Here is a 12,633-nt window from a genome sequence, read left to right as displayed (position 1 = left end):
CTAACAAAAAATGTTATTAGGAGCTGCCTCTGTTGCTGCTCAACATTAAGAGGTTAGGAATGGTCGACCTGAGGAGTGACCTCCTGAAGAGCCAAACTTGCCCTAAGTTCGACACCTTCTCTAACTATGATGACTTTTTGCGAGAGATGAGGATGGTCAAAAAGCAGCTGAACTTGCAGAATGACGCTGGGCCAATTCAAATTTTAAAAAAATATACATTATATCTCAAGCCCATTGTAGACCAAACAGAGTTAAACTGAGTAGTAATATGAATAGCAGCCTGTACAACTATCAACGGTACCGAGGAAACGGCAATCGAGGTAACAACAACCGATGGTTTGGCTATGGTAGAGGAGAGCATCGTTTAAAAAGAGTAACCGCATCTTTATATGGCCATAGGGTGGCAGGTAACCACCCTAAAGTCTGTAATAGGGGCCATCTATTTAGTAAGTACGCATGGAGGGGGAGGGTGTTTAACCAAAATGCAGGACATGTAATAGGCATCCGATACATCTTTGCCGATTTTAACAGTGAATCCTTTGCGAGTGGTAAGAACAAAACAGGCACATAATTCCAAGTTGGTGAAATTTTCAGCATGCTCTGCAAGTTGTAGTTTTCTTTCCTTCAAATTACTTAAATTATATTTATATACTTTATCTGGTCTGCTATGACTTTTATGTGAACCTTTCATTTTCCTCTGTGTTATCTTTTTTTTATCTTCATCAGTGGCAATGTTGCACAAGAAAAGTGATTCTTTTGAGATAGTCAATTTCTCACATATTAGATGTGAAAAATTCTCCACCATAAAATTTTGATAATATCCTGATTCAATATATCGCATATAATAAAATGGTGCTTCACTGCTGTCATTTATAATTTTAAGTAAAGTAAATACGAATACTCCCTCAGTACAATTAGGAAAAGTGGCTATATTTATAGCAGCATCCTCAAATTGTTGAAGCTGCTTATTCTTCGAATCCATGAAATGGCACTCTATCAACTGACTGATGATGTCATGCTCTATGTAAATGGCTTTATGGCACTTTTCCAAATTGGTTGTAAACACATTTTTAGCAATGCTAACTTCTGATAAATCTGACTTTCTTTTCCTGGATAAAGTTTTATTGTTAATATCTGTAGGATGTAATGCGGCTTCCTGCTGTAAAGAATTTGACACAGGAGTTTTAACTTCTATACTGTCATCTGTTGTCCACTTTTCTCCTAGAAGCTGCCTCTTGCAAATATATTCTGCAGTTTGCTTTTCAAATTCACGAGCATTGGAACTGTTTAGCATAGATAAGTACTGGCTGTGATCTTCAATAGTGTATGGGTATTTTGGTGGCATTCTGAAATCTTCATCCAGTAAAAGGAGATGCAGTTTGCTTCGCTGTTGACAGAAAAATAAAGTTAACTGTAAATAAAACATCTTGAATATCACTATAAATACTATTTTATAAAGATCTTTGTTATCATCAAAATGTTATCAAATGAGCTTAATTATTAGGAAACTATGCAGATTGTTATGTATGAGAGACATTACACACAGATTGAAAGTTAAATGAGAAAAGAGGGTGAGCTGATTACCTAAAAAAATAAAAAATAATCAAGGTACGCATTAGTAGTAATGTATTACATTATAATTAAACTATTCCTCGAGTGGAATATTGTCTTAATCAGTTCCAATATAACTGCTCATTCTGCATATAACAATATTTTATATATGTAAGAGGAAAAAAAATATAGGAACTGAACAAATTAGTTTAGGTAAATAATTACTTTCAAATCAGCAAATGAAATAAAACTTATCATGAAATATCCACTGAAAAATAATTAAATGGCGAGAAACAGCATAAGAAAGATCTGATAATTTGCTTAATGATATTACTAAAGGCATCAGCGTCTTGAGCCAGAGTAAATATTATATCGTAATACCCTGGTTTTCTTTCTGATAAAAAATGACTATCACGGATGATATATGGCATTAAATCCACAAAGCTGAGTATCGTGTCTGAAAGGAAATTATTCATGCCTTATTGACAAATAAATGTTGAATCATTTATTGTGAAAGACACAAAATAATGTTCAAATTAAATAAAGGGAAAACGATTAAGTCACATTAAAGTTCCACTTTACACATTCTATACATCAGTCTTAATAAAACGGCACATTAGGATGGCACTATCTATATATATATATATATATATATATATATATATATATATATATATATAGACACACACAGAAAGTGAGAGAGATGAAAATAGTAAACAGACCAGATACATAACTGTAATACTGAAATGTATATTTACCAAATAACTGCATTTCAGGAACATCCAATGCAATAAAATCACTATCAGTTATGGAACTTATGTGACTGGATGCTTTACAAGTATATATCTCATCCTGTAAAAGGGTAAATTCATTATAAAGCCAATGATTGAGGGTTGTTGAGCATTTTATAAATAGGACACTAGAAGTATTAAATAGCTATACATACACAGATATCAACAAAGATGAAAATTGTACCCTGATTCTGTTGGAAGATAAATTTTAATTTATGCATGAATTATTATCATCAAAAAGAAAATTGATATCTTTTCAAGATATTATTATAGGAACATTAAAATATAACATGGACTGTATTAAGGTTTCACAAATAATTTTATTTAAGTCAACTTTATGTGTATGTTGAAGTAACTATGTGTGTGTGTGTGTGTGCGCGCAAATACCCAATCATGAATCATATGCATTAATTAAAAAATGTACACCATGAATTAGTTATGTAAGTATTTCTGGAACAAACTAAACAAACGAAGTAGTATAAGTTGTCCTCATTCAAAACAAGTGATGGCTGCCTTAACACAAGAAGCCAAAATATAATTTTGGTAAACATAATTAAAATTATTAAGTTCTGAATTGTATTTAAGCAGAAACTAATATATATCATACCTTCATATGGTTTGGTTTGAATGAAGCATCCTTATCTGGAAAGGAATAAATGTTTTAGATTCGATTAAAGAAAAGGCTTACAAAGAGGAAACAAAAAGCTAAGTAATAATTAAGGAATAAAACAATATTTGTGTATCTATGCTGGAAAATGAAAAACAATCAACTTCATATCACAGAATTTACAGGTCAAAAGCACCAAATATATAACACAATATAATTGTAATGCATCTATTTCATCAAGAATAAGCAAATTAACTGGGTTAATTTTTTGAAAATTTAATAATAATTTGGCAATAACTACTTCAAGAAACATACACATGATCTCCTCCATTTTCTTTCTATGAGGAACATGTCTGCTCAAGTAATGGTTCAAAAGAAAGTCTTCCTTAGTGCATTTCACACGGCACTCAGGACAGCAGAATACCTAAAAAAATAAAAATATTTCAACAGTAATAGTGTTTTAGGAAAATAGAAAAGCACTTAAATGTTAACAATGCTGCACTTTTTAATAGTTTAGTATTCATTATTATTAAAGAACAGTGATTCAAAAATATATATAAAAAATCTCAAGATCAGATTTCTTCTTTACTGATCAAATGTGAAAACATTAGCCACAAAACAGTATTTAGAATGATAAAATAAGAAAAAAACAATTGTATAGTATTTTCTACTTACCTTTGCAGGGATGATTTTCTGGATGAATCTTTTCACTTTTGGTTTCTGGTGTGTACAGGCAGCATGAATATGTCGATCCTTAAAAAGTTAAACTTTATATGATGGTACAAAATCAAGCAAATTTGATAACAACAAATGTTGTCATTAACACAGTCATATGCAAAGGTGCCTATATCATCATTTGCTCTGAAATTTATAAATAAATACCTTGTTAATTATATTATCATATATTTTTAAAAAAAGGAAATTTCCAAAGTCATTACTTTCACTGTAGTTTCTATAACAAACTATAATACCGCAAACAGCACCGGTCTTTTATTCAATAACTTTTTTTTTAAACTTTCAGACTGAAACATTTATACTTTGATAATTAACATTTATACCTTAATACTAAACAATTACCTTGTATATGTTATGAATAGCTCTTGGTGGCAATATTACAGCAACATCCTCACTGACATGCACTATTATCTCATGCTGCTCTAATCTGCATAAAAAGTATATATCATCAAAAACATTTCAATAGTTATTTTCCTGAGAAAAAAATTAATTGAAACAAACTTATCAAAGTATCAGCAATAACTCTTGACACATAAAAAAGGACACCTGATACAGTTAAATAAAAGACCTGGCAAATGCGTCACTCGAATTATAAATGTAAAAATACGTACGTGTCTTTCAAGAGAATTTTTTTAAAGAAAAATAAGAATATGCGAACAATATTATAATGATGGCTACACACATTGGCTGTAAGGGGTGGAATCTGATGAAGAATATTCACTCTAATATAAAATATTATTGTGAAATAAAGATGCATAAAAATGTAATTTCAATTATTATTACCATTTAGCAAATATGCAGTTTATATAAAAAGTTAAGATAGATTCATATTGCTGGCAATGTCAGTTTTCCACAAAAAGAAATGAATAGGCCATTCTTAATCTATGATGGTATATATGTTCAGTACACAAGCACTACCAGTTAACAATTCTCAGATGATTTATTAATCATAATGTAGCAACGCAGCTGTACAGATATCAGTAAATTACTATCATCAAACAATAGCATAACTGATGATTATTTTCCTGCTCAAGTAAAAAAATATCACTTGGAAAAAGGGAAAAGAAAGACAAGAAAAATAACAATATTAAATACTAACAACTATAACAAAGTATGTAAACTGAAGCTGCTTTTACACAGGTTCCAATCGACACACCCATAATGTATGTATTAATGAACACATGCACATTGAATAAACTTGAATCAAATATATAATCAGTGTGAAAATTTTGCTCTTGTATAAGTGAACAGATTCAGTATTATCATCTATAAATAGACATGCAGAATAGGTTAACATATTTTTTAACTAAGCTGCAGGATTGATCATAATCTCTATAATTGGAAACTATAGCAGGCATGGCCTTACATAATTGATTAAATGTACAGTACCAATCCTCTATTTCTTAGAATGCCAAATATTGTAATTTTTATGTTTCATATAAATGTATGGCAAAATATAAAACAATTATTAAAGCAGTAAACAATATTGTTTGAATATTTAATGTACAAATGAAGTAAAAACAAATGCATTTAGGTTATAAATTATAACAATAATTGAAAAGTTAACTAATCACTAATTTTGAAACACACTGGCTGTCATAAATACACACAGGAACCCCAATACGATTTTAATACCTTTTAAAGAAATTGAAAATTCTCATTGCATGAGTGTTGTATATATTCTTTTTAGTGGTTTTATACTTCTCCAGGCCAGGGGAATTTTTTTAAAAATTAAAACAAATATTGTTAGTAGTAACAATATAACAAATTTCATTTCTGAAGTATGTGCATTATTAAAATGAATTGAAAGAAAAAAGAAACCAGTCTGGTCCATAATGAACACATTTTGTTATGACTGAATAATAACTAGTAATTTTATAAAAAAATAACAATATAGAAGGTAGTGAACATACTGAGCTTTTGTACTGTAAATAAAGATATGCCACACTGCATGATTTCATTATGTGCTGATGAAAGGATTATTTAATGGTAAATTAACATGCACATTGTGACAAAGATAATTGTACTGTAAATTAACATCCACATTCAGAGATCGCATTAACTTTATAAGGTGGCATGATTTATGTCATCATTTGTATAGTAACTGATAAAGAGCAACTGGAGTCATCTGAGAAAGATTTTAATTAGTTTTATTGGATTTTTAATGAAGCGTTAACAATTTATCAGTTACATAACTATAAGGTTTCCTTGTCACAGTCTATAGCCAGGGTGTAAAACCGGTTTTGGCCAAAGACCAGATTGCATTTTCTAAGACCAATCGAGGGCTGAAAACAAATTTCTTTAATATTATTACTGTTCACACGCCAGATTAGGCCCACTGGCAAGGGCTTGTGCATCTATGGTATATAGTGATGTCAAAACCATGCCAAAGACATATTGTGTCACACATTATCATGACAGTGGGCTAATATGCATTTACTGAAATGTGATTGCAATACAAATGAGATGCAACATCAGAGGTAAATTTCTGGTCTTATAACTCAACTAGAATAATGATGGTACTTATTGAATCATAGGATTTTAAGAATAAAACTTGTTATGTAAATAAGAAATCTGTATTTAAATGTGAAATATTTCTGCTTTTCCAACATGATTAATGATATAATATAACCTGATAATTGGCTTACAATTTATCCACCTTTAATCATTTTACTTGTAAATGTAAAAAATGAACAGAAATGAAATATCAAAAAGGGAATCAACATAATAAAAACATGAGAAAACAAACCTTTTCTGAGAACAAACTCTAGTTCTACGAGACTGAAAAGAGTTTCATTTTTATTGAAATTAAAATAAATATAAAGCAGAGATAAAAGTGATGCATGTCAGGATGAGAAAATTGATATCTTTTTCTTGTGAATGATATATCTGCCTGAGCTGTGAAACCTAACTTATGAAACAAGCGAGCTATGTACATTTTGGAAAATAGACTAACAATAATCATGAAATTTATTTATAAAATCTTTCAGATTTAATAAGAAATAAAAATGTCTCTTCCCACACCCACTTTTTTGATGTTCAAAAAGGCAATGGTGTGATGGTGATGGAACTGATGTTTAATGCCATTTTAACACACTGTGAGATGGTTAAGGCTGAAAGTCACATAACTGGAACCAACTATGAGAAACTGACATTCATTTTTTGGAGTGTGAGTGGACTTGACAGCATCGGATTCATATGAACAATTCCTCAAACTATTTTTAAAATTTAACAAGACTTTCAAACTCTGAGACAAGACAAAAGCTACATTATGTCTATTTCAACCCTTGAACCATACCTGGACATTCCAAGCTTTCTGTGTGTGAGTTTATATAACCAACATCACTGTATATGTGAAAAATCAGAATTCTTATAACAATTCCAGCCTGTACATGTAGTATATCTGATTCAACCTTTCACCCCCAACACAAAGCAGGTCGACTGAAACAATTCCGCTAAAATATTAGTGCAAAACTAGTAGGCATTAGATAGTTATGGCAAAGAAAGTTACTGCACAGATAAAGCTAGAGTATAAGAGTTTTGATCTATGAACAATAGATGTGTCAATGACTTTCACAATTTATGGGTGGGTGTAGATATGACACATGATCATATGATTCACGTTTCATATGAATAATTCTATGAAATCTTTGTGAAAACCCAGATATCGCTAAAAAGTTGCAGCCTGGATAAGCCTGACGTAGGCCTAACCTAACCTTTGACTCAAAACCATGAAGTGGAACATGTAGTTGAAACTGGTATATGACACCACTAGGACAATATAAATAAATTATACAACATATAATTCAAGACAGGAGTTATTCAAAAGACGTTGTGGCCGGGTCAAGACGATTAATTGACCCAGATTTTATTGAAAAAATATCAAGCTTTACAGATTTATGGCCATAATGTGAAAATGTGACGAACTGACTCATGAAAATAGGGATAACAATGCGGGGGGGGGGGGGGGGGGGGGGGGGCAGGGGAGACTTTAGTATAATTTCTTACTTTAGATGATACATTTTTCAATTTATCTTTATCTCTATCTAATACAAAATGCTCATACCTTTTTAACTCGTGTTGAAACAGGTACTCTGTATCGTTTATACCTCCTGAATTTGGGAATAAATGGCTTTTTGCTAAAATTGCAGCTCTCCTTAAATGAAATAATTATAAAACATTAACAATATATGTAAACAAAAAATTCTGTACTTTGGTCAGTCCAATTACTCTTAAGTATATAATAAGCACATTAATAATTTTACCTGTCATTTTAAAAAGGACAAACATGAAGTTGACATTTTCTAAAAACAAATAGGGGCAGAACATTATGATTTAACATGGACATATTGCTGTAATACCAAAATCATTTACCAAATATAGACTGATGTGAATATGTGACCTTATTCATGTTAAAAGCAAGTTTAGATTTTATGTAAAAACTATAATTTATGTTAGTCACCTTATCCTTGTAATCCATCGACTTAAGTTTATCTCTGGGTGGAAACTGCTTCACTACATCCGCATAAGACATACGGGTATCGACAAGGTCCAAGGACAACAATTTTTCAGCGCTGTTTACCTGCTCCATGTCCAAACTAACAACAAATGACTCCAATACTGTTTTCAATACATATGCACCATTTATATTTACATGGAGTCCATCACGTGCCAAATGCATACTTCGATCAAACAATGGGTTATAGTCAATAAAATGGCACTTATCACATTCTCGGCTTAAGCTCATAATGACATCATTTAGTGCAGCACATCCTCTTTGTAAGTCTGGTAAAACAGTAGAGTTCCAATGAAAAGATTTAAAGTTACTGGTGGTTCGAGGCAGAATTCCACAAACAGTGACCAGCATCGTGGGATTCATTTCCAGCAGCTGACGAATAAAGTCTCTGTAACAACTGAAAGCAAGAAGTGCACAAAAAGAATTAACTAAATGCAAACAAAACATGACTAATAAAACTGTGAAAATTTCAGAAATTCACCACCATAGTAACTGCTGCCATTTGGGAAATATAAAGAAAATGATACAAAAATTTAAAAACATCTGCTACCAGGGTTATTTTGTTCAACTCTCAAGCTTTAAGCAAAAATAAATATCCCATTTTGACATCATATGGCAAGATTTCGGAACAATCAACACACTTCATTTTTGTTGTAGCAATGTAAAAATTGTATTGTCATAAAGTGCAATATGTATTACCTAATTAATGTTACCCTCCTCCTGATGTTAAGCCTGTTTATTTGTGGCATTTGGTGGATTATTAGTTAATAAATGTAGATTGTTGGAAGCTGAGAATACCAAAATCAGTTAAAATTGTGACAAGAATCTTGAATTAAATGAAGCTACTGAAACACTTTCTTCAATACTTTTATGTTTTTGTTCATTTTGTTAAAGAAACATACTTCAACTTAATCTGATTATGGCATTCCCGGCATAAATCACATTTCAGGCAAATGAAATGTAGGCCAACATAACTTGAAATCAGGTCCACATGATTGTGTGAGAATTTTAATTTATTAGAAAAAAGGCATCAGAGTAAGAACAATCTCGCTAAATCATTGTGACTTTAATTTGTAGAAAAGCATCAATACGGGCTGCATAAAGTTTGAGATATTTCTGAAATCTGACTTCTCAATATGATGCTAGGTGACATCAAAACATGCTACACAAGCACAATTAATTAGGTAATAAAACATTGACCCCAAAACATAAATATCAGGGTCAATGTCTTAGACTGTATGACGAGTAGTCAATATGGATGCTAATCATGTAAATTTGTTATTGAAAATTATGCTGGTCATATTATAATTAGAGAGAATATTTGGAATTCATCACTAGCCAGTTGTACTCTGTAAGATCAATATAATAAATTAAATATACAATAGAAATTTATAATAGTTATGCTGCAAATATTGGGCACAAATAATAAATGTTTTCAAAGTCAAATTTACAAGTAAAAATACCTTGTAAATATGCTAACATCTTTTCCAACATCATTCGAACCTATGTGAAGAATCAGCAGGTCAGGTTTTTGGGCTCGGACAACATCTAACACTTTGGATTTAAAATTGGTGACATCTCCAACCAATTTCGCACCAGGAATAGTCAACAGGAATAAGTTGGGAAGATTCAGAAGACAACTGAGTTGCTTCAAATTGGAATCACCTGCAACGAAAATGCTCCTCGACATTCTGACAAGTATGCGGCAGCTATGCAAAATATACAATGAATATGAAATGAATATCCACTATTTAAAAGAAGTAACTGTCTTTCTAAAAAGAAAATATAAATTACATAAACACTAAATTATACTTTTCACACCAGATCAAGTGTAATAAAATGGAAGTTAATCATAAACACTTCAGAAAACAAACTACTATCTTGGGGTAAAAACGTATCAAATGAATATAACTAATAAAATATTTTCTAGTATATTCTTCACGCTATCAGTTCCAATACCTTAACTAGTATGTGAATATGCAAACTTCTTACTTAGGTAGTAATCAAATTTAAACACTAATACATATAAATGAACAAAAAAACTTAGCAATGCAAGTACAATATCAAATAAATTCAGCCAATATTCACAACAAATAGAAAATAAAGTCAAACTGATAAAACTTAAAGGACTGAAACGAAAATTCAAATTGGTCTGGCAGTTGGTAACGTGACTATGTTCTATACAAACTAGTTTGTTAAATTTGCGCACTATGATAAACTGTAAAATAAATCAAAGCGTGATTAATTATAATTACATATATGTCTAACAATTTTTAAATATATATGAATCGAGAATATGGTAACTAAGATGCAGCAATTATTAATCGTTATCGCTCAAATTTGAAAGGCGTTCGCACGAATTTTGGTTCAAGCGGAAGCAGGAAGTAGAATTGGTGGTTTATGGGATTGTTTCTGAGGAATGTATTGTACAACCAATCAAAACCATCGTTTTTAGAGGATACATTTGCATATCTGAATGTACGAATATTTAATGAAGGTAGGATTTCTCCATTATCCCCCCTCTTATCAATGATACATTTCAAAGTTACTGACTAGACAAGACACCTTCTTGATTTGCGACATGAAGTTTTGAGTATAAATCTGTATATCAGATCATAAAGATCTTTTCGCAGAGGATTTTGTAAAATATATTTCTGAGTCTACGAACTCACGATTATTTCTTGATTTAATCAAAGGGGTATTATATATGTACCAACACGTGAGAGTTTTTATATATAACAAAGAGATACTTAAAAGTGCCTTCAGAACAATATTAACACTATCCACCCTTGACAAAATCAAGGCAGAAAAATTTAGTGTTAAATATATATTTATTGATGAATGCGGCGATCAAGAATTTTTGTTAACGCAAGAACTAATATGAGCTGCAGCGAGGACATATTATTGCGATTATGTGCAAATGAGATCAGATTCTGAATGTTACACATTCTTGCATTGAATTTGATCAGTTTAATCTTTTTTCTTCTGATTCCCTTGACAAAGTCAAGGCAGAATAAAAAGTAAATATCGATGATAAAATCATTGAACCTGATTCAGAATAAAAATCTAATTTCATCAAATTTAGGTCTATATTACCCAAATTAAATCAGAATATCAAACAATTTCATCAAATTGATAGGTATATTACCCATAATTTTTCAGATTATCAAACCATTTCATCAAATTGATGGGTATATTACCCATAATTTTTCAGATTATCAAATCATTTCATTAAATTGATGGGTATATTACCCAAATTAGATCAGGTTATTAGTCGAATGCATTAACAATTTATATTCAATGATGTTATCATTGATTTTAGAATGATTTTATCATTCTTAATATTATTTCAGATTCAATGATTTCATCATTGGGTTGATTTCACAGATTTGACGGTTATATTACCCAAATTAAATCAGATTGTCAAATAATTTCATCGAATTGACAGGTATATCACCAAATTAAATCAGATTGTCAAACAGTTTCATCGAATTGACAGGTATATCACCAAATTAAATCAGATTATCAAACAATTTCATCAAATTGTTGGGTATATCATCCAAATTAAATCAGGTGATCAATTTCATCAAACTGATGGGTATTTTCCCCATAAATTTTTCAGATCAGCAAACAATTTTATCATTTTGATGAGGAAAATGGTGCTCAAAAAATGGAAAAGGGAAAAAATTGCATATTAATAACTTCACAAATAACAAATAAATAAATTATAACAGAATTTATTTTTTACTGATTCTTATCCAGATTTCAGGTAAATGGTATTTAAAATTGTGAAAATCAGTCCGAGTTTATAATTTGATGGGTAAATGCTGCTCAAAATCGTGAAAATCCTACTGAAAACAGAAAATTACCTAATAAATATATTATTATCCATATTAAATAATTATAAATATGAATAATAATAAATCTGATTCTGAATAAAATAAATCTGAAACTGAATAAATATTATTATCATAATAAATATTATTATCATAATAAATATTTTAATGTGAATAAATATTATCATAATAAATACACTGGTCAACAGTGAAATCATTACTGACTTGAAAAGGCCCTAATCTGTAGTATTTTGGTGTGCCGAACACGAATATAACCGTGAAAAATTTGTATTGGCTCTCGTTTTGAAGATATTCATATACCTCATTTTCTATGTTTCACTGTGTAAATTTCTCCAGTAGGACTGCAGCAACATCCGGAATAATGATGTAACATTGCATAATACCATCATGCTCACATCATCCACAGTTGATTGCATCATTTTCTGATGCAATGCAATACTAATGCCATGCGGCTGCTGAAGTAAGTTGACGTCAGCAGTGTACTATACATGTGTAGGCCTATTATACTAATGCCAGGCGGCTGCTGAAGCTGACGTAAGCAGTGTACTATATAAAGCCCAATCAGATAGGTTCAGC

At 30.8% G+C, this 12,633-nt stretch overlaps 1 protein-coding gene across 1 annotated transcript; it reads right to left on the bottom strand.

The window, feature by feature from the left end:
• Positions 1 to 2,256: 2,256 nt before the first annotated feature.
• On the bottom strand, positions 2,257 to 10,323 carry LOC149786725 (uncharacterized). The gene is made up of 8 exons (XM_089977224.1): positions 9,664 to 10,323; positions 8,147 to 8,597; positions 7,751 to 7,840; positions 4,027 to 4,111; positions 3,625 to 3,702; positions 3,265 to 3,373; positions 2,950 to 2,984; positions 2,257 to 2,403 (listed from the first exon to the last, which is right to left on the bottom strand). The coding sequence occupies exons 1-4, from the start codon at positions 9,888 to 9,890 to the stop codon at positions 4,097 to 4,099; spliced, it is 783 nt and encodes a 260-aa protein (XP_089833350.1). The 5' UTR covers positions 9,891 to 10,323; the 3' UTR covers positions 2,257 to 2,403; positions 2,950 to 2,984; positions 3,265 to 3,373; positions 3,625 to 3,702; positions 4,027 to 4,096.
• Between the last annotated feature and the right edge of the window lie 2,310 nt (positions 10,324 to 12,633).

The sequence above is a fragment of the Sinohyriopsis cumingii genome, chromosome 12, assembly GCF_028554795.1.
Source record: "Sinohyriopsis cumingii isolate HCF-2022 chromosome 12, ASM2855479v2, whole genome shotgun sequence".
Classification (NCBI taxonomy): Eukaryota; Metazoa; Mollusca; class Bivalvia; order Unionida; family Unionidae; genus Sinohyriopsis; species Sinohyriopsis cumingii.
This window is presented reverse-complemented; position numbering and strand designations above follow the sequence as displayed.